We start from the raw sequence: 20,368 nt of genomic DNA on the forward strand, positions 1-20,368 counted from the left end.
GTACAAATCTGCTTGTCCATGATGTGTATTTTTTTTTTTTTGGGTCCAGTCATGGGGCCTGAACTCTGGGCCTGGGCACTGTCCCTCAGCTCTTCAGCTCAAGGCTAGCACTCTACCACTTGAGCCACAGCACCATTTCCGGCTTTTTTCTTTTTGCTTATGTGGTGCTGAGGAATCGAACCCAGGGCCTCAGGCATGCAAGACAAGCACTCTACCACTGAGCTACCTTCCCAGCCCCTTAGTGGGAAATTTTTATATTGCAAGAGGATTTCTAACATAATTTTCCATTCTCTCATCACATTTTCTTTCATCTAGAAAATACATTCTAATATTCATTTTCTTGATTATAGCATTCAGCTTTGACTTTCATTTTCTTAGATTTCATGAATTAGAACCCATAACCTAGAAGAGATTACTAACTACATATTGCATTTATCACTCTAAAAGTTTAACTGTCTAGATAATTTGGATTAATATGTTTGAGAACTATTAGCAAGCATCAGCTCTAGAATTTTAAACTGTCTTTTAAAATGCACGTGCTTAAAAAAGATGGTGTAAGAATGGGGAATAGGATTTTCTTAATACTGAGAGAAGAAATACCTGTTATTGTTCTTTTTTAGGTACAACTGTATGGGGTGTAGAGGTTCTGGTTCAGACCAAGTGCGTGCGTGTGTGCGTGTGTGCGTGCGTGCGTGTGTGTAAAGAATCTCTTGCCTATCCTAGAAAAATTCATACTCACTGTAAAAGGTATCTAGCAGAAACCAGTGGTAACATCTCGAAATATCAGCTTCTCTTATAATAAAACTTGAATATTGTAAAAATTGAACATTGTATATAGTTCTCAGGTTCTACATGAACAAAGGAAACAATCGTTACTGTTAGGAAATGAGAATATTAACTTTGAATAGAATCAATAATTTTATACTACACTGCATCTAAATCAAAACTTTCATTTTGTTTTCTTTCTCCCAAGATAAAGTGAAATCTTTTCGTGCAGCTCTCCAAGAAGAAGAACAAGCTAGCAAGCAGATAAATCCGAAAAGACCCCGTGCCCTTTAAATTGGAATTTGCTGCTAAAGGACCCCCAGAACCCTTGCAGCTGTAACATACAGTGGTTCAGCTGTAAGGGCCATTTGAGTGTTTGAAATTTCCAGTGTCTGTGGAAAATGTCTTGTCTTTTACCTGAATGACATTTCAGTTTTGTGAAACATTTTTTGTCTACAAAATGCTTCTAGTCCAGGCGATACATCCAAGAATTGGGATTAGTGAAGTATTTTGTTTCATTTACCCATATAGTGATTTACTTTTGGAGATCTTTGCCAACGTTATTTTCTATTTGATGAAGTAAGTTTGTGGATGATCCAGAGGTGGAGAGTAGAGGGAAGCCACAGCATTTCCTATTAACTCAGTTCAATTTCGTACCGAGACTGAAGTTTTAAGTACTTTGCGTGCATGCATACCTCATCTGTGATTGTACATACCTTGCCTAATTCCTAGAGACAGCTGTGCTCACTTCTTGCTCTGTGCCTTGACCAAGGCTATTGACCCTAAGTTTCTTAAACACAGCCAAGATAAATTACATTCCTTATTTGTCATTGTAAATTACCTTTATTGTGTGTACATTTTTACTGTATTTGAGACTTTTTTTGTGTGTGACTAGTTAATTTTGCAGGATGTGCCATATCATTGAACGGAACTAAAGTCTGTGACAGTGGACATAGCTGCTGAACCATTCCATCTTATATGTAAAGAAATCTGGAATTATGATTTTTAAAACCATATAACATGTGATCATAATTTTCTTAGCATTTTCTTTGTAAAGAACTAAAATATATACTAGTTGGTGTATAATAAAAAGTAATGAAATTCTGAGAAGAGTTTTATCTTAGGATAATACATATATATGCAGTGTGTGTGCCAGTGTGATATTAAGATGACTAATAGTACAATTTGATCTTTACCAATACCATTATTTAAGTTCAAGTGTTTACTAGCACCCCCAAATTTACCTATTTAATGTGCTTTTAAAAGGAAATTGGCTTCTGATGCATGAACATTTAAATGTACATTGAAAGTAGTCCGTAATAGAAGTTAGTTTAAACCAAGGATAGGCAGTATATAACTCCCTTGGAAAAGAATAGAAAGAATTGGTGTTGCCTTGAAAGGCAGGTCTCATCCAAACTCCATCTGGTACCTAATGTGTGATGTTTCACCATTATTTGTGAGAATAACTGCATTCTTACCAGTATACTGGTAGGCTACTCTTTAAATGGTAGCACTTATTTTTACAAATTGCTGAGGAAGAAAACTGGCCATTCTTCATGTAAATATTTGTGTTTAAAAATTTAATATATCTCTAGGAGTTTTCCTTGGTTCCCATGATACAGTCCAGGAGTAGATTATTGACAAAGTCTCCCAAGGATATCTTGTTTTGATTTACTCTAAGGAACTATTAGCTCATTCGTAAACCAAAGGGAAACTATGAATAGAGTCACATGAGCCAGATTCTTTACTTCACTGGTCAAGAACTCAGAAATAGCTGTGAGAATTCTTAATACCATGGTGAAAAGCTCTGTAAACATGAAATCTAAAACAAATGTAGATTTTTCATAATGATTATTAATAAAATCTATGGACTGAGTTTACATAATTTACTTCAATACAGTCACCTTTATTTTGGAAGAAACTCAGGTTTTCTTGTAGTCAAGATATATTCTATTTGTGTTTATTGCAAAAACAAAAGGAAGAATGGAGGACTTTGTATTGATCTTGTAAAGGCTGTATGAAAAGGTAATTCTTGAGATCTACAAAGGGTAGTAAAGGACTTGTTAAATTGCTCATTTTAAGCACAACGGATTAGCTTTACTTGTGTTTGAAGGGCACTATCTTTGGAAGGTGTTGTTTTAGATATGCATGCTGCTTAAGACTATGGCGGTGGAACAGTAGACCAGTCATTTGAAAAATTTGTACCAGAAAAAATCTTGAGAGCAAGTGTAATAATAGTCCTTGAGCTTTTATATAGTGGGAAACTGAAGGCCAGAAAAGGGACTTAAGCTTATTTTTAGGGGAAAGGAAAGTGACCTTACAAAGTAGAATTGAATCTTAAACCCATAAGATAGTTAATTCTATGGATAAAACATTCTTTTGTACTTTCTCAGCTTTGAAAACTGATGTCTGTTAAGAAGTAATTAGGAATACACATTAAGTATATAATAGCATTTACTATGAGTTGGAAACCAGATTTCAAAGGCAAAAAGTTTAGGCAGACAGCATCTTCCTTTTTAACTTTACTCTGTATACTTTTGCTAAAGTAATTGGAAATATCCCTATATTAAGCTTTAGGTATAAAGAAAGTTATGTGAAGATACCACCAATGAAGATATTTTAATTTTCTTATATAAATGAAATAGTGCATTCAGCATGTAGTAGTATATTTATTTAAATGTAGTAGCTAATGAAACTTGACACTTACTAAATAAGCATCTGTACTGGAAATTTTAATTATCCAGAAGTTATAAATGCCAGAGAACTCAAGTTGAGAAAAATTGCTGAAAAACCTAATTGTCTTGCAAAACCCTTTGAAACTTTTCTAATTAGCAAATGAGCTTCCCCAAGAAAGGGCATATGCCGTTAGTCAACTTCATTTTAGTTTTGTTCATGCTATATGTAAGAGATCATAATCAGCATGAGTGACACGTCACGCAGTGGCAGCAGGGCTTCCCCACAGCCCTCAAGGTAGTCTGAGCTCTTACAGGACAGATGAAGAGGGAAGCAATCAAGAAACTGTACTGGGGAAAATGAGAACAAAAAACATTAAACATTTTTATTGTACATGTAAGAAATGATACAGGAATATGTGGTTATTTGAACCTATTTTAATGTAAGGGAATGAGTGGAAGGCCTAAAGAGGGACTCATAGTATATAAACAGTAAATAGAAGGTAATATCTTTATATGATGAACCGTATGAAACATTGATTGTGCGTATCTGCGGCTCTTGAGCTTGGAACTAACATACAGATGGGATATGTGCAGTATATTCAAAACCAAAAGAACTTGATACAGCTGACTGCCTTAAAATATGCAGAATAATCAGTGATACAACAGTGATTTTAAATGAAAAGCAGTTAAGCCCAGTGCAGTGGAGTACTTAGTAGTTTCATCAAGAAGTTTTCCAAGTAGCTATGAAAAGTGGATACCTTCTGAATTGAATCCATGTAGCAATCTGGAAGAAAAAGCCAAGAGGGGTTGGTATTGAAAAGCTAATTTGTGTCACATAAAGACTTGTGCTGTCAATCCTAATATAAAGATATGTTAGTATACTCAAGCACTCACCTAACACAATTAAAGAAATACTATTTTCCAAATACATTCATAAGATATACCTTAGATAAAATGAAGTCATGCTGGTGTCCGCTTTGTCATAGCCTAGGCAGTGGGCTTGAATGAAATTATCTTTAATTCGGCCAGGCCTCATACCTACTGACATGTCACCAAACTACTCTGAGGAAATGTAGTAAGAATAAATATTTCCCTTTAGACATGAAATAATTTTCAGGCTGCTTTACCGGAGGAGGGCCAGAAGTGTTAAGTTCTTAACTGGCTAAAGAACTTTTTCATGAGCAAAAAACAGTACAAGTTGCCGGGTGCCTGTGGCTCATGCCTGTAATCCTAGCTACTCAGGAGGCTGAGATCTGAGGATCATGGTTCAAAGCCAGCCCGGATAGGAAAGTGTGAGATTTATCTCCAATAAACCACTCAGAAAACCGAAGTGGCGCTGTGGTTCAAGTGGTAGAGCCTCACCTTGAGCTGAAGAGCACAGGGACAGCGCCCAAACCCAGAGTTCAAGCCCCAGGACTGATCAAAAAAACATACTGAAGCCTGTTTTCATAGTACTTGGCTTAGTAAAGGAAGCAAATTTAGTCTAAATTGCACAGATGACACCTTCTCAAGATCTGTAGAATATGCTGGGTACCAGTGGCTCACACCAGTAATCCTAGCTCTTGAGGAGGCTGCAACAGGATCACAGCTTAAAAAGAAAAAAAAAATTTCAGGCTTAATATCAACAGTAAAGGCTTGTATGGCAGGTGTACATACAAGCTATATCAGGAAGTATGAATAAGGTTACTGTTTAGGCCAGCCCAGGTAAAAAATGAGAGCCTGTGGTAAGAAAACCAGAACAAAAAGGGCTGCAGGTATGGCTCCAGTGATAGTGCAGCTACTTAAGAACAACAAATCTTCAAATTCAATTGCTAGTACTCCCCCACCCCCAAAAGGTATACCTTTCCTCAGGTTACGAAACTATCACAAAATAGTCAAGCATATTCCAAATTAAATTTCATGCTTACGATATATTTAATGAGGACTAGAAATGTGGTTCAGGTTAAGAGTACAAGCTGTACCTTATGAGGCTACTTTAAATATATGAATGAATGGGGGTTAGGGAGAAAAGGGAGGAACACATGAGAACACAAATTAATAGGCAATCTTATGGCTCTGACTGTTCTTTACTACTGTACTTTAAAGAAAAATGTTCATTCTGCTGCAGCTAACTAGCCTCCATTTTCTGCACCAAATATTATTCCATGCCATGGAAGTGCTATGCAATAACTCTCTCAAGTAGCACCTTACACCTCTTATCTGAAGGTATCACAGTAGATATGTAAATAGGAAGACAAAAATGTACTTACTTGATAAAGTCATCTATATCCATGGAACGGGCCCGTTTGTCACTAAAACCTGTGCTGGTTAGGATTTGCTGTATTTTATCTGCTATGCTGAAATCTTCCGGTATTATCTATCAAATAAGATTCAGAATAAATGAACAACGTATCTTTAATGAAGTTACCTTGGCTCTTTTTATTTTTTAGTTCAGTACAGTCATTTTTAATCTATCTCTTAATTATTGCTGAGAAAGCTTAACAGTTTAGATAAGGCTTGGATCTCAAATGGCTGAGGTACCTTGACTAAGTAATCACATACATTGCCCTTTTCCATTTTTAAAATTCTGAAATAGTTTGACTTCACAAGTAAAATTAAGTTGTAAACTAAATCAGTGCACCTGTTATCCTTTCAAAACACTTTTTCTGGCCACAATTTTATGTAACCTTAAGAAATATTGTTTTACAGCTGATTCATGTCTTCCACAATCTTATGTAACCAGAGACCCAATTCATGTCTTTTCCCCAAAGAAGTTTCTCTTCAGGTAAATTTTTATATTTTTCACAATATTTTCACATCTCAGTTTTTTTTTAAAGTTTTCAAATTCACAATGTGGTTTCTGCTTTTTAAAGCAGAATACTGTAAAAATCAATTCATCCCTAAAATGTAATTTTTTTCCAATTGTAAGAAGTTTGAAACATACTCAAAAGAAAAAACGTCCTATAAGAAAACCCCATGAACAGCCAGCCTCAATGATTCATTTTCAGCTTTGTTTCATGATACTCCCTACTTCCCTTCAGATTTTGAAGACTCACTTTGTTTATGCTGAGATAGGATGATCATCCCAAAGATTCTTCTTTTTTGCTAGTCCAGGGGCTTGAACCATCTGGGCCTGGGCACTGTCTCTGAGCTTCTTTTGCACAACGCCACTTCCGGCTTTGAGGAATTTATAGGCTATGAGTCTCATGGACTTTACTGCCCTGGCTGGCTTCGAACAATGACCCTCAGATCTCAGCCCAAGTAGGAGTACAGGTGTGAGCCGCTGGTGCCCTGCTCATTTTTCTTTTTTGCCAGTCCTAGGGCTTGAGCTTGGTCTTGGTGATGTATCTGAGCTTTATCACTCAAGGCTACTCTTTCAAGCTTGTCTTACTCAAGCTCTACTTGAACCACTGCTCCACTTTGGCCTCCACTCCCCCCCCCACCCCAAGGCAGTTACTGGAGATAATGGTCTCACAGACATTCCTTCTCTTGCTGGTTTTGAACCAAGACCCCCATATCTCAGCTTCCTGAGAAAGATTACAGAAATGAATTATAGGGATGAGCAATCAGTGCCCAAAGATTTTTCTTAAGTTTAGTAATTTTTCTGCTTAGGCCAATATTTAATGATTTCGGCTGATTATAGAAAGAATAGAGGTAATATGTTAAATCATACTAGATGCTGGTGCTGGTGGCTCACGCCTGTAATCCTAGCTACTCACCAGGCTGAGATCTGAAGATCATGGTATCTCCAATAAATCACTAGAAAACTAAGTGGCTCAAGCGGTAGAACACTCGCCTTAAGCTGAAGAGCTGAGGGACAGTGCCCAGGCCCAGAGTTCAAGCCCCATGACCGACAAAAAAAAAAAGATGCCATCTATATCTGCATGTGATCATAAGCACTGGCATACTAATTCTTTAAAGGAAATTATGGAGACAAGGCTCACAGTCAGAAATTATTCACTCCATGCTTTATTCTGATAAAGTATAAAGGAAACAGTAACTTTGTAACTCCCATTTCCTGCATGGGGAGTAGGAAACATTTCTTTTTTTCCATATCTCCCTACTTTATAACCCTGTTACATGAAAGTAAACCTTTAATAAAACTTGCGATTATTACATGAGCAAGAAACAAGGGAAGATCATGATTTAGAGATAGCAAATCATACACTATTATTTTAAGTTGAGCAGGTTACATATCAACTTTGCAGAAATTTCAACGTCGTGAAATGTAATTCTTGCTAAGATAGTAACAAGGTCAGAAACATGAAATTTTAAAAAAAGTACCACTAACAACAAATTCTACTTACAATATTATGGAGTGAACAGTGAATTCTGTAGTTTTTTTCCAATAGCTGTTGGACTGCACTGGATCTAGAAGGAAGTGATAAAAGTATTCCAAAATCAGATCAGACATAATTTTACATCATTGTTTCAATTTAAACAAAATTCTTGTTTCATTTAGTGAAATTAAGGAATTTTCTAGAGCACTGAATATTTAAACTTAGAAAACAAGCACAATTTAGAAAAGTTTTGATAAACATCTTTAAAATTGTTTTCTTAAAGAACAGGATCTAATCAAATTCCACATGCTGTATTGTTTGTTGCTTCTTTTTTTTTAAAGACACAGGTTCTCACTATGTTGTCTATGATGGCTCCAATGGTTTTCCTGCCTCAGATTCCTGAGTAGCTGGGTATATTAGGCATATAGTACTATCCACTAGCCTGCCTTTTTAAATTCTAAAGAGAAGCTATAATGGTGTTTGTTAGGCTCTTCACAAAACATTCCATTTATTTAAAATAAGAAGACAAAACTTCAATACTTGTACATCTTGCTTCTTTTTACCTGTGGATTTCAAGTAGTGTTACATTTCCAAGTTAATAAACAGGCACAAATCCTTCGCAAGTTTGAAAGGAGTTTATTATCTGAGAGATGTTTTTCCACATTTCCAAGTTAATAAAAGGACACAAATCCTTCACAAGTTTGAGAAGCGTTTATGATCAGAGATATGTGTCGTAAGACATTGGGGCTTAATCCTGATTTACAAAAACAACCGTGATCAGACTCCTTCGTCTAGGATCTTTCTAAATTAAATTCTTCGGCCTTTCAAAGTACAAATTTAGCAAGTAAAATTTCTCTGGAAAGGAACATGCTTTAGGGGAGCAGTGATACTTTTCAGGAAAAGTATCAATTATAGTATGGTATGTGAAACGCTGACACTTTATACATTAGAAATGAGTACACTCAGAAATGGGTGAGGTCAGGGGAGCTGGGAAGAGAATGACTGACATGGGACAAGGTACACTATACTTACAAACTGGTATGTTCGACCGAAACCCCTTTGTATAAAGATAATTAAACAGAAAAGAAAGAAGTTAGAATACTTACTTAAATGCAGCAGACAGTGTCTTGTTTTTCCTAACGAAGGTGATCCTTACTAGGCCATCCCATTCCTGAAATACAAATGGATAAGTTCTTGAAAATACCAACTTTACTTATGCCTGCAAAGTACTATCTTTTTTTTTTTTTTGGGGGGGGGGGGGGGTCCAGTCGTGGGCCTGAACTCTCGGGCTGGGCGCTGTCCCTCAGCTCTTCAGCTCAAGGCTAGCGCTCTACCACTTGAGCCACAGTGCCACTTCCGGCTTTTTTTTCCTGCTTATGTGGTACTGAGGAATCGAACCCAGGGCCTTATGCATGCAAGGCAAGCACTCTACCACTGAGCCACCTTCCCAGCCCAAGGTACTATCTTTTAATATATAAAAACTGGAGGAAAATATTTGGAGTAATGAAAATGGCCTAATCCTTGATCTAACTTGCACATATGCCAAAGTAAGACGTATATGGGATTTCTGTATGTTTATGCACCTTATATTTTTTCCTTTTTAAAAATTTGAAAAAACTAAAACTGTAAAACATAAGAACAAACTAAGGGTATGACATTTAAGTATCACTTTCAAAAGTAAGATGTAAAGGAGGCAAGATTAGGATATAGTTTGTGAGCATGACTGACTTTGTGAGAGAACTCACAAACCATCTTCCATTCATCTCACGGTTTCCCTAATAACAGGACTATCATGGCTTTACATCAAGACTTCAAGTGGCGGGCTGGGAAGGTGGCTTAGTGGTAGAGCGCTTGCCTTGCATGCCTGAGGCCCTCGTTTCGATTCCTCAGCACCACATAAGCAAAAAGAAAAAAGCCAGAAGTGGCGCTGTGACTCAAGTGGTAGAGCGCTAGCCTTGAGCTGAAGAGCTGAGGGACAATGCCCTGGCCCAGAGTTCAGGCCCCACAACCGGACCCAAAAAAAAAAAAAAAAAGACTTCAAGTGGTCTTGATTTCTTAAAAGATTTTGTTTCACAAAAACAAAAAGTGGTATTTCAACATATTCCTGCCATCCTAACTACTGAAAAGGATGAGAGCTGAGAAATGTGGTTCAAGCACAGGTTAGGCAATATAGTCCTTGAGACTATCTCCAATTAAGTATCCAAAAAAACCCTAGAAGAGGAGTATGGCTTAAGTGATAAGAGTGCTAGCTTTAAGCAAAAAAGTTCAGGGGCAGCACGCAGGCCATGAGCTCAAGCCCCAGGACCAGCCTATACATAAAGTATTCCCACACACTCAGGCTAAGTTCAAGCACTATATTGGCACATATCCATGCATGTGCATGGGGGCACATACCGTGTTCCCCACCAAAAAACAAACAAAAAAACATCCCTCAGGCTGGAGGTATAGCTCAGTGGCACTTGAAGGACCTATGGTTCATCACAAGGATGACAAAAAAACAAAAAGGTACTATAATATTACTCAAAACAGGCATTTCGCATTGCATTTTACCTTGTGTTCTAAGTTTTATTCATATAAACAAGCTTTTGTAGCTACAAAACAAAAAGCAACTGCATTTTAACTGTTTTGCCTTGCCATTTATACTTTCTTTGTATTTTTGGCCTTCTTACTTATCTTCCAACAAATTGTTCCCTCTACTCCATCACAAGGATATATTTTCACAATTTACGTTTTGTAGGAAATGGCTGTTGCTGAAGACACATTACTAGGTGGCCTTTTCTTCCCTTTATTATTAAAGGACCTAGAATTTTATCCTCACCTGAAAATTGATGGGTGGTGGTGGATTCTTAGGTTCTATCCTCACAACACTGGATTCCACCTTGGGTGGTGGTCTGAAGTTATTCTTCCCAACCTGTTAATCAAAAAATGTCTTATCCTTCCAAAGGCAACTTTAGACAGTCATCAAAGATACTTCCTCACAGAATGCAAAGCTAGTTGCTTAAGGATGACTTAAGCTACATTATTTCAATAATAAAATCACTTACTTTCATTAAATGGTCTACACGAGCTAACAGCTGTGTATTAATTGAGAGTCTGCAGTATAACTTATCTCCAGGTTTAGCAACCAGTCTGAGAGCAAATTCTCTTTGAAACATAAGTATGGCACATCTGGAAAGCAAGCAGGAAGGAATAAGAAAATAGTCATTTCAAGTGTATTTTTACTATATATCATTATAATGGGACGGAAATAGTGGTGAATGTTAACTAGTTTAGGCTTTACTTTATTGTACTACCACAAAATCAGATGGCTGCTTTTGTTTTATAATAGCTGCATCTCTCAGCCCTGAGGAATATGGTGTGTCCTCACTGATGAGTACTTCAGAGCTACCCTAGGCCACTAACACTTCTGCAAAAACTAGAAAGTTGAGTGTATAGCAGAATTATACCTGTGGAGTAGCAAAAAAGTAATGCTGGAAGGACAGGTTGTGACGTTCTGGGTGCCCATGGCTTAACAGTTTAAACAATGTGAATTTGTTCTTCAGCAAGCAATGTGGAGAATGTTTGAGTCTACAAGACAAGTGCATCTTTTAAAATTGCACTTCCGTTAACTTTTTTTTTCAGTACTGAAGTTTAAACTAAGGACCCCATGCTTGCTAGGCAGGCACTGTACCCCTGGAGCCACACCCACAATCTTTTTTTGTTTCAGTTACTTTTACAAAGGATCTAATATTTATGCCTGGAACTGAACTCAGACTGCAGTCAAAGGCACACAATTCTCTTTGGCATCTCACGAACGGATCCTCCTGATCTGTCTCCTGTGTGGCTGGGATTACAAGTATAAGCCCACTACACCTAACTTACAATTAAAATGTTTTGAAATTGCTATTATATAGGTGATGTTCAAAGGGGATAAAGTTATATAAGTCAGGTAAAGGGTATGTTTCTCTTTTAGACAATGTTACCCAATGTTACTCCTTCCCTTGGCCTCTCAGTTTTTCCCTCTCATCCTCACCCACAAGTTCATTTTCAATGCCGTGTCTAGTGAGTACTACTGCTGCATTTTAATCTACCACTTGTTGACAATGAGTCACATTAAGAAATGTCACGGGGCTGGGAAGTTGGCTTAGTGGTAGAGCGCTTGCCTTGCATGCCTGAGGCCATGGGTTCGATTCCTCAGCACCACATAAGCAAAAAGAAAAAAAGCCGGAAGTGGCGCTGTGGCTCAAGTGGTAGAGCGCTAGCCTTGAGCTGAAGAGCTGAGGGACAGCACCCAGGCCCAGAGTTCAGGCCCCATGAAAAAAAAAAAACAAAACAAAAATAAATAAATAAAACAAAAAAAGAAATGTCACATGCTGAGATCTGGAGATTGTGGTTTGAGCCAGCCCAGGCAGGGTAAGTCCATGCAACTATCTCCAATTACCCAGCAAAAAGTCAAAGTGTGTCTCAAGCAGAAAAGGCTTTGAGCAAAATAGCTAAGCGAGGGTGGAGGCCTTGAATTCAAGCCCCAGTACTGGTAGAAAAAAATAGTTTTTAAGTTGGTGCCTCAGGTCTATCATCCTAGCTACTTAGGCAGAGATCTGGAGAAGCATTATTCAAAGATAGCTCAGACAGAAAAGTCTCCTAGACTCCATCTTTAACATAACTGGCAAAAAGCATGACTGGACACTAGGCCCAAATGGTAAAGCACCAAGCAAGCAAATAGGGTATACTCAAAGTCCTTAGTTCAAACTTCCAGTGTGACAAAAAAATGTATGGACAATGCAAAAAAGTCTAAATATATGTTTATATACCTCAAACAAAACCATGAGATACAGTCACCTAGACCATGCAATACCCTCCATAGCCTATTCTAGTAACTTTAGAAAAAAGAAGAAAAAAATGGTCATGATGCCCTTAATTTATTTTATAACCACTAAGGGGATGTTTGACTTGAAGTTTGAGTTACTACTAGAGACCAGCTGCAATTATCTAGACATAGGATAAAAAGCCTGTTCTAGGCTAATAAGTGGCAGAGAACTAGCAAGTATGGAAAGGTATGTAAGTACATCGCATGCATGCATGCATGCATGCACATGTGCATGCGCACATGGGCACACACACACCTCTGTAAATCTGTAGACTTCCATACAAATCAATATTTTTGTATAAAATTTTCTAGTAGTATTTCAAATGACTTTATTTTTGGTTATTCACCGGGCCTAAACTGTCAATTTTCTACCATTTGGCAGTCACTCTGGTCTTCTGTCACGAACCTGAAGAATGGTCGGTGCAGCAACAACTTGAAGACAAAAGGAGAAGAAATCTGTAAGAGAACCACTAGTTACTTTGAGGAAGGGCACTGAGATATACTTAAGTTGTTTCTGACAGGCTGAGAACATACCTGATAAGGCAAATTTGCAACACATGCATCAAAGAATGGCAAATCAGATTTCAGCACATCACCCACCAGTACTTGAAGTTTGCTAGCCAAAGGTCTGAAGGTAAGAAAAGATATTTAGTTACAATGTACTAAATATCATACTAACATGTACTTTAATTTCATTACCTATACTTACGTGCCCTGAACTCTTTTGTGAAGTTCAGCTACTAGTCTTGGGTCAAGTTCACAGGCAACTACCTACACAAATAGCAAAAAAGTTTCTTGATTTATGGAGTATAAATCTTTTCTTATTATGCAAATAGTAACTCATACTTTTCCAATTCTACCCTCACTTATCTCTCCAGTTTGTATTTTGTACCGCTCAGAAAGCAAACAAGATTATTGAGAATTCTATGCAAATAAATAGTTAACAGGATATTTCTTCTATCCTCAGGCTACATAACTGAACATGTGAAAGCAAACAAGATCTATCATAGTCAATGTTCTTAAGATAGGGACGCACAGGCAACTACTCCTAGAATGAAGTATCACTTTTCTGATACTGAGCTCCAGTACGCAAGGTACAGACAAATCAGTGGACAGTGGACAAGGCTGAGATTACAATCTCATTGCAGTATAAGTGGAGGCTTCAGACTTCCAGTCAGTCACTGTCTACAGGATAGAGCCTTAGGCTGCTTATTCTAGTTGGCCCCCAGATCCATTCTCTTATCTATTCTATGCCATGAAGGTAATGCAGTACAGCTTCCTTACTCTTTTGCTTTTGGGGAAAAAAGCATCAGTAAGGGGTTGGAGGGTGTGGCTCAATGATAAAGGATTTGCATAATACATGGAGGGCTCTAAGTTCAAGCCCCAGCACCACTGTAGGGACAGGGCGAGGCACCAGCATTATTAAGTATCTATAATGGAAAGGCCAGGCATTTATTTCCTAATGACTGACCATGCCTTGTAGAAGTTTTGGTGGTAAATACATTCTATTATGAATGGCTCCTCCTCAATAACTCCATTTCCCCTGGGCTCTGGCAACAAAGTTCTCTCCCCTTTCTCCTAAGATTTCAGAGAGTACTTGCTTCCTGTGGCTAGTCCTTAATATTTCTCTAATCCTTACTGATTTCCTTGAACTCCATCCCCACAAAACTCTAAATATTATTTTCATTTAACAGTCTTCAAACAAGCTCTTTAAAATGTTATCTGGTGGGCTGGGAAAGTGGCTCAGTGGTAAAGTGCTTGCCTTGCATGCATAAGGCCCTGGGTTCGATTCCACAGGACCACATAAGCAGAAAAAGCTGGAAGTAGCGCTGTAGCTCAAGTGGTTGAGACCTAGCCTTGAGCTGAAGAGCTGAGGAGACAGTGCCCAGGCCCAGAATTCATGCCCCAAGACCGACAAAAAAATAAAATGTTATCTGCTTCCACCAAGTACAAAGCAACAGTTCCATTTAATCCTAGCTATGCAGGAGGCATATGTGGGATGGAAACCTGAGGCAAGCCCCAAGCAAAAAGCACAACTGAAAAAAAAAAAATGGAAGCAGTTGGGTGCTGGTGGCTCATACCTGTAATCCTAGCTACTCAGGAGGCTGAGATGTGAAGATTGAAGTTCGAAGCCAGCCCAGACAGGAGAGTGAGACTCTAATAAATTACCAAAAAAGCCACAAGTAGAATTGTGACTCCAGTGGTAGAGCACTAGCCTTGAGCAAGAGAAGCTTAAGGACTGTGCCCAGGCCCTAAGTTCACCCAGGACCAGGGGGAAAAAACACTGGAAGCAAAAAAGACTTGTGGAGGTTTAAATGGGTACGTGTCTAACAAATACAATACTTAGTTTAAACCCAGGCACCCTTCAAATTAAAACAAAAAAGTTCTGGTTTACAGTAAGTTAAACTTCTTTTTTTGTTCCTCTAGGCCTAGAAGTAATTAGCTGTTCTTTGCAATTCATTTTGGGTTATCTTGGTGCTCCCATTTTGTTCTTTCCTCTAACAAGTCTGTGACCAATTCCTACATTATACTCCCTGTTAATATATCCAGTGCAGTTTGTTCTCCTAATATATCTCCTATTTTCAAAGATCAAAATTCTATTAAGACACCAAGAATTATTACTAATAGCAACGAATTTAAACAGATTTGTATTTGGAAACCAATTGAGCTTCTTTATAGTCAATTCTGACACCTAAACATGAAATCTTCTTTTTACCTTTTTTGCCTTTTCTAATAACTTTACGGTCATGTTGCCAGTTCCAGGCCCAACTTCCAGCACCACGTCTGTTGGTCTTAGAGCAGCCTAAAAACAAAGCACAATCCTTGAGTGAGTGCTTGGTACATCTGAACACAGATTTTACACCTAAACATCTTTGATCATCAATGCTTATTTAAGAGACCTCACTATATCAGAACTCAGAAGATAGAGGCAGGAGGATCTCTAGTTAAAGGCCAACATAGGCCTTGTTTTTTTTTTTTTTTTTTAAAGAGATTTTCCTAGGCACTGGCTTATACCTGTAATCCAAGCTACTCAGGAGGCTGAGATCTGAGAAGCCTGGTTCAAAGTCAGCCTGGGCAGTTAAATCGATGAGACTCTAATCTCCAATAAACTACTTAGCTAGAAGTGGTGCTGTGGTTCAAGTGGAAGACTGTTAGCCTTGAGCACAAAGAGGCTCAGGGACAGTTGGACAGGCTCTGAGTTCAAATCCCAGGACGAACACACGAAAACACACACGAACACACACACACACACACACACACACACGCACGCACAAAAACACATATAAACGTTTTTGCTATGATGACTGGCTTCCTGCTTTCTACCTTGGAAATTATTCAATATCTGTTAAGTTACAAATTCTGTTCCTATCAACAGTTGAAATCAGAGAGGACTGCATATGACGTATTTGCCTGAGAATCTTCTTACTATACTAGACGAAGATTTCTCAAACTACGTAGTTTCAGAAATGAAGATGACAAGAAACTGTACCCCAAACTGGGAGAATGTAAACATGCAGCTGTCAATACTATAACTACATAAGATTCTTTGTACTGTGTAAAGCTCCAGAACATTACTTTCCTTATCTTAAAAGTAATTAGTAACTCTGTACCATAATCAATTCTAAATGGATCAAAGACCTCAAAGTAAAAGCAAATACCCTAAAAACATTACAGGAAGGAATAGGAGAAACTCTAGGGCTCCTTGGCACAGGCCAAAATTTTCTTAATAAAGACCCAGAAACACAACAAACCATAGAAAGGTTGGACAAATGGGACTGCATGAAACTGCAGAGTTTCTGCATGGCAAAGGAAATAGCTCATAAGATGAACAGAAAGCCTATGGAAGATTTTCGCTAGCTATACAATGACAAAGACCTCATATCTAAAATATACTTAGAATTCAAAAAATTAAATCCTCCAAAAAAAAATCCTCAATGACACAACCACCCGATTAATAGGTGGGCAAAAGACTTAGAGACTTTTCTGAAGAGGAAAGAAGAATGGCCAATAGACACATGAAGAAATGCTCAACCTCCCTAGCCATAAAAGCAATGGAAATAAAAACAACACTGAGATTCTACCTCACCCAGTTAGAATGCTATAATCAAGAACTCTAATAACAACAGATGCTGGAGGAGATATGGCCAAAAGGGAACTCTACTGCATTATTGGTGGGAATGTAAACTTGTTCAACCACTCTGGAAAGAAGTATGGAGGTTCTTGAAACGACTACTATGACCCAATTCCACTTTGGCCCATTTACCCAAACGATCATAAGCAAGGCCATACTAAAGCTACCAGCACAACTATGTTTATCCCAGCATTATTTACCATAGCTAAGATACGGAACCAACCCAGATGCCCCTCAGTAGATGAATGGATCAAGAAAATGTGGTATACACACACACACAGGAATTCTATGCTTCCACCAGAAAGAATGACACTGCCCCATTTGTTAGGAAATGGAGACTTGGAAAAAACTGTATTAAGTGAAGTAAGCCAGACCTAAAGAAATAAAGGTCTCATGGTTTCCCTTATTTGCAATAATTAGTATACATCTAGGATAATTTCATCAGATGAGCAGAAAAGCTCAAATGCTATATGTACATGTGACCATATAAGATAATGCTCAGTAAAACGAACCCCAAGATATGGACACAGAGGTCTTTTTATGTTGTTGTTTTTTTTAATGTACTATGTGTTTTTTTTGTTTCCTTTGTATGTTCTTTCCCATAAGGGAAAGAACTGTCACTGTACTTGATTTTGGTACCCTGCATCTTATCTAATTTGGGGAGGAGAAGGGGAATAACAAAACGCTGAAACAAGGACACAGGATGACCCATTGCAACAACGATACCCACAAGACAGTATATTGGAAATGAACTTTGTTTTATATCCTGGCACTCAATTATCCATAATAAAAGAATTATGAATAATCTATATAGGAGAAATACTTGAAATAATTTATATGTTTTTCTGAGGAACCAACTAATTTGTGGTTTAGACGCAGTTTAAACTCTGGAATAAATGAAAAATAACAGCAACATGGTACTTTAGAAAGTGATTGGAAGAACAATAATCTGGGACTGAATAAGTAAAAAAGTCTGGACAGAGGACAATACAGAGAAAGACACAGGATTTTTGAGTCACAGGAAATCTAGGTCTACAGAATGAAGCATATAATATACTGTAGGCAACTGTTATCTCACTCCATAACTACTTTCAGAGCAATCATTATTATGGCTCAGATTTACTATGTAGCCCAGGATGGCCTCAAACTGGCAATCTTATGCCTGGGATTACAAGTGTATACTACTACACCCAAACTAAATACTAAATAGATATTTGTTGAGCACATCTGAGGTGATAAAAACTGCCGTAGCCTCTAGGTATATTCCATTAAACAAGATACACAATGCAAGCAAGACCTGCTCTTATGATCCTATGTTTCAGGGGTGACAGCACGGGAGGATAACACACACACACACACACACACACACACACACACACACACGAAATATTTATGATTAATGTTGGACACTTAAAAGTACAAACACACACACGAAATATTTATGATTAATGTTGGACACTTAAAGTACACACACACACACACACACACACACACAAAATATTTATGATTAATGTTGGACACTTAAAGTAGGAGACCCTAGGTTAATACTTCAGATGGGATATCTCCTCTGAGAAGGTGACTTGTAGGCTGAAATTGAGGGAGCTTCCCAAGCTAGCACATTGTGTGATTTACTGACTTTGAAGTTAGCTGACTGTCTTCCCAGGACGCTCACTTACAGGTTGGTCACTCACTTTGGGGCCCAAAAGCGTGGTCTCCCCTCTCTGCCACTGACCAGCACACCAAGACCGCAAACTAACTCTGGGTCACCTGAGGCTGAGGGACACAATCAGTGGCGAAGATCCCTTGCTTGTGAAGGCTGCTGCCTGGTGGGCGAAGTATTCTTTAAGAGTAAGATTAATTTGTAGAATTCGGCTATACAACTGTCGAAAAATGGATACAAGTATTAAGCCAACAGCTTCTCCCCGGTCCTCTCCCACACTCACCTTATCGATAATGCTGTTAACAATCAGAGGATTTTTCAAAATGTGCTGTCCAATCCCCGTGTTGAACATGAGTCCTGGAAGAAAACACGAAACTGCTTGACTTCCCAGCTACCAATGAAATACCAAGGCCGTCCGGGAGGAGAAGCAGGGTGGGAAGGGGGCCGGTTTCGGGGCCGATCAGGCCATCGGACGTCCTGCTCCAGGCCGGGGCCGACGAGCAGATACAAGCGCACCCCTTGAGCCGCGCCTCCTGGGTCAGAAAGCGTCCCGGCTCAGGGCCCCGGAAGCCCGGACGGAACTCCAGCTCACCCCCGGCCGGCCATACCTCCGGCCCGCTTCAGCTCTCCGCGCTGCTCCTGCCGTGCACGACGACGGCCGCTCGCACCCGACTTCACCTTCGGCATCTCGGCGGGAAGCGGGCCCCGAGGGCCAGGGTGTCTAAGGGCACCGAGGTGGGCCTAGCCGCCTTCACCGCACCACGTGGAAAGTAGAGCCCCGCAAGGCCAACGCCGCCCAGCGCAGCGAGGGGCAGGGGCGAGGCCAGTCCCCGCCCACTCACGCTCTGGGCACCGCCCACGTTGGAGCCCGATGGCCGCCGGGAATTGTAGTTTCCAGCTGACTAACTACTATTGTGTATGTATTGTATGACTATATAGTAATGTATATGATCAGTCCTTACAGAAGACATCCGTGTTGTTTCAAATTTTGTGTTTTTAATCAGGTCAGGTATGAGTTATATTTGCAAGGACATATGAAATCTTTTTTTTTTTTTTTTGTCGGTCGCGTGGCTTGAATTCTTGGGTTCTGGGCGCTGTCCCTCAGCTCTTTAGCTCAAGGTTACCGCTCTACTACTTGAGCCACAGTGCCACTTAGGGTTAACTGTACATAAGAGTCTCACGTACTTTCCTACCCGGGCTGCTTTTGAACCGCGATCATCAGATCTCAGCCTCCTGAGTAGCTAGGATTACAGGCGTTAGCCACCTGCGCCCGGCAAAATCTTTCTTAAAGATACAATTTCCTAATCTTGTATGTGGTAAACTCGGTACAATTTAATTTGTAAACATCTAATGAGCTCTATTGTAAATCTGAGCAGTCCAAGACCTAATTTTACACAAGTTGTAATAGTAAAATTATGTGTAACGAATTAGAAAGACTACAATTTGGGCATATATTCGTTTTCTCTTTCGGCTCTAACAAGTGAGTGATTTGAAACAACATAAATTTATTATCTCAGGATTCTGAGACAAAGCTCAAAATTATGTTCAGGGCTGAGTTACTTCCAGAGACTATAGAAAAGAATGATTCCTTGACATTTCTAACGTCCACAAACCTCTAACATTCCTGATTCCTTACACACATTTTGACTTTTAATTCCATGGTTATAACTCTGATATCTCTCTGATAAAAATATTCACTTATAAACACTATTGTGATGAGCCAGGGGCTGGTGGCTCATGCCCATAATTCTAGCTATTCAGCAGTTTTGAGATCAGAGGATCATGGTTCAAAACCATTCATGGTAGGAAAGTCTGTAAGACTAATCTCCAATTAACCAGTAAAAAGCCAGAAGTGGAGCTGTGGCAGAGTGGCAGCCTTGAGCAAAAAATCGGAGGGACAGGACCCCAAAAGAAAAAACTGAATGACAAGAAAGTGGGGCAGGCTTCATCCAGTGTGTTGGGATGCCACTGAGAGAGGGGGATGGCTAATGAAGGAAGTGGTTGAAAGTTCCGTCTAGGAAAATAGAACAC

General features: G+C 39.0%; 2 protein-coding genes across 6 annotated transcripts in view; one reads left to right on the forward strand and one right to left on the reverse strand.

Annotated features, from left to right (window-relative positions):
- Kif2a (kinesin family member 2A) overlaps positions 1-5,842 on the forward strand; it is a 65,566-nt gene extending 59,724 nt beyond the window's left edge. For all 4 annotated transcript variants that reach the window (XM_070041244.1, XM_070041245.1, XM_070041246.1 and 1 more), the window contains one exon: positions 974-5,842. In XM_070041244.1, the coding sequence (XP_069897345.1) occupies positions 974-1,059 (86 nt within the window). In that variant the 3' untranslated portion in view covers positions 1,060-5,842. The remainder of the gene's footprint in view (positions 1-973) is intronic.
- Dimt1 (DIM1 rRNA methyltransferase and ribosome maturation factor) lies at positions 3,799-19,130 on the reverse strand. 2 transcript variants are annotated; one of them, XM_070041249.1, is made up of 12 exons: positions 18,946-19,130; positions 18,621-18,694; positions 15,262-15,348; positions 13,255-13,316; positions 13,080-13,173; positions 12,952-12,977; positions 10,744-10,867; positions 10,518-10,610; positions 8,806-8,870; positions 7,727-7,790; positions 5,690-5,796; positions 3,799-4,224 (listed from the first exon to the last, which is right to left on the reverse strand). In XM_070041249.1, exons 1-12 carry the CDS (start codon positions 19,022-19,024, stop codon positions 4,182-4,184), a joined length of 918 nt encoding a protein of 305 aa, XP_069897350.1. In that variant the 5' UTR covers positions 19,025-19,130; the 3' UTR covers positions 3,799-4,181. The 2 variants fall into 2 exon arrangements, with proteins under 2 accessions (XP_069897350.1, XP_069897349.1); XM_070041248.1 differs by having other exon boundaries at positions 12,952-13,001.
- Positions 19,131-20,368: the final 1,238 nt, after the last annotated feature.

This window comes from Dipodomys merriami, unplaced genomic scaffold (genome assembly GCF_024711535.1).
Source record: "Dipodomys merriami isolate MVZ:Mamm:240054 unplaced genomic scaffold, mDipMer1.0.p SCAF_30, whole genome shotgun sequence".
In the NCBI taxonomy this organism is placed as follows: Eukaryota; Metazoa; Chordata; class Mammalia; order Rodentia; family Heteromyidae; genus Dipodomys; species Dipodomys merriami.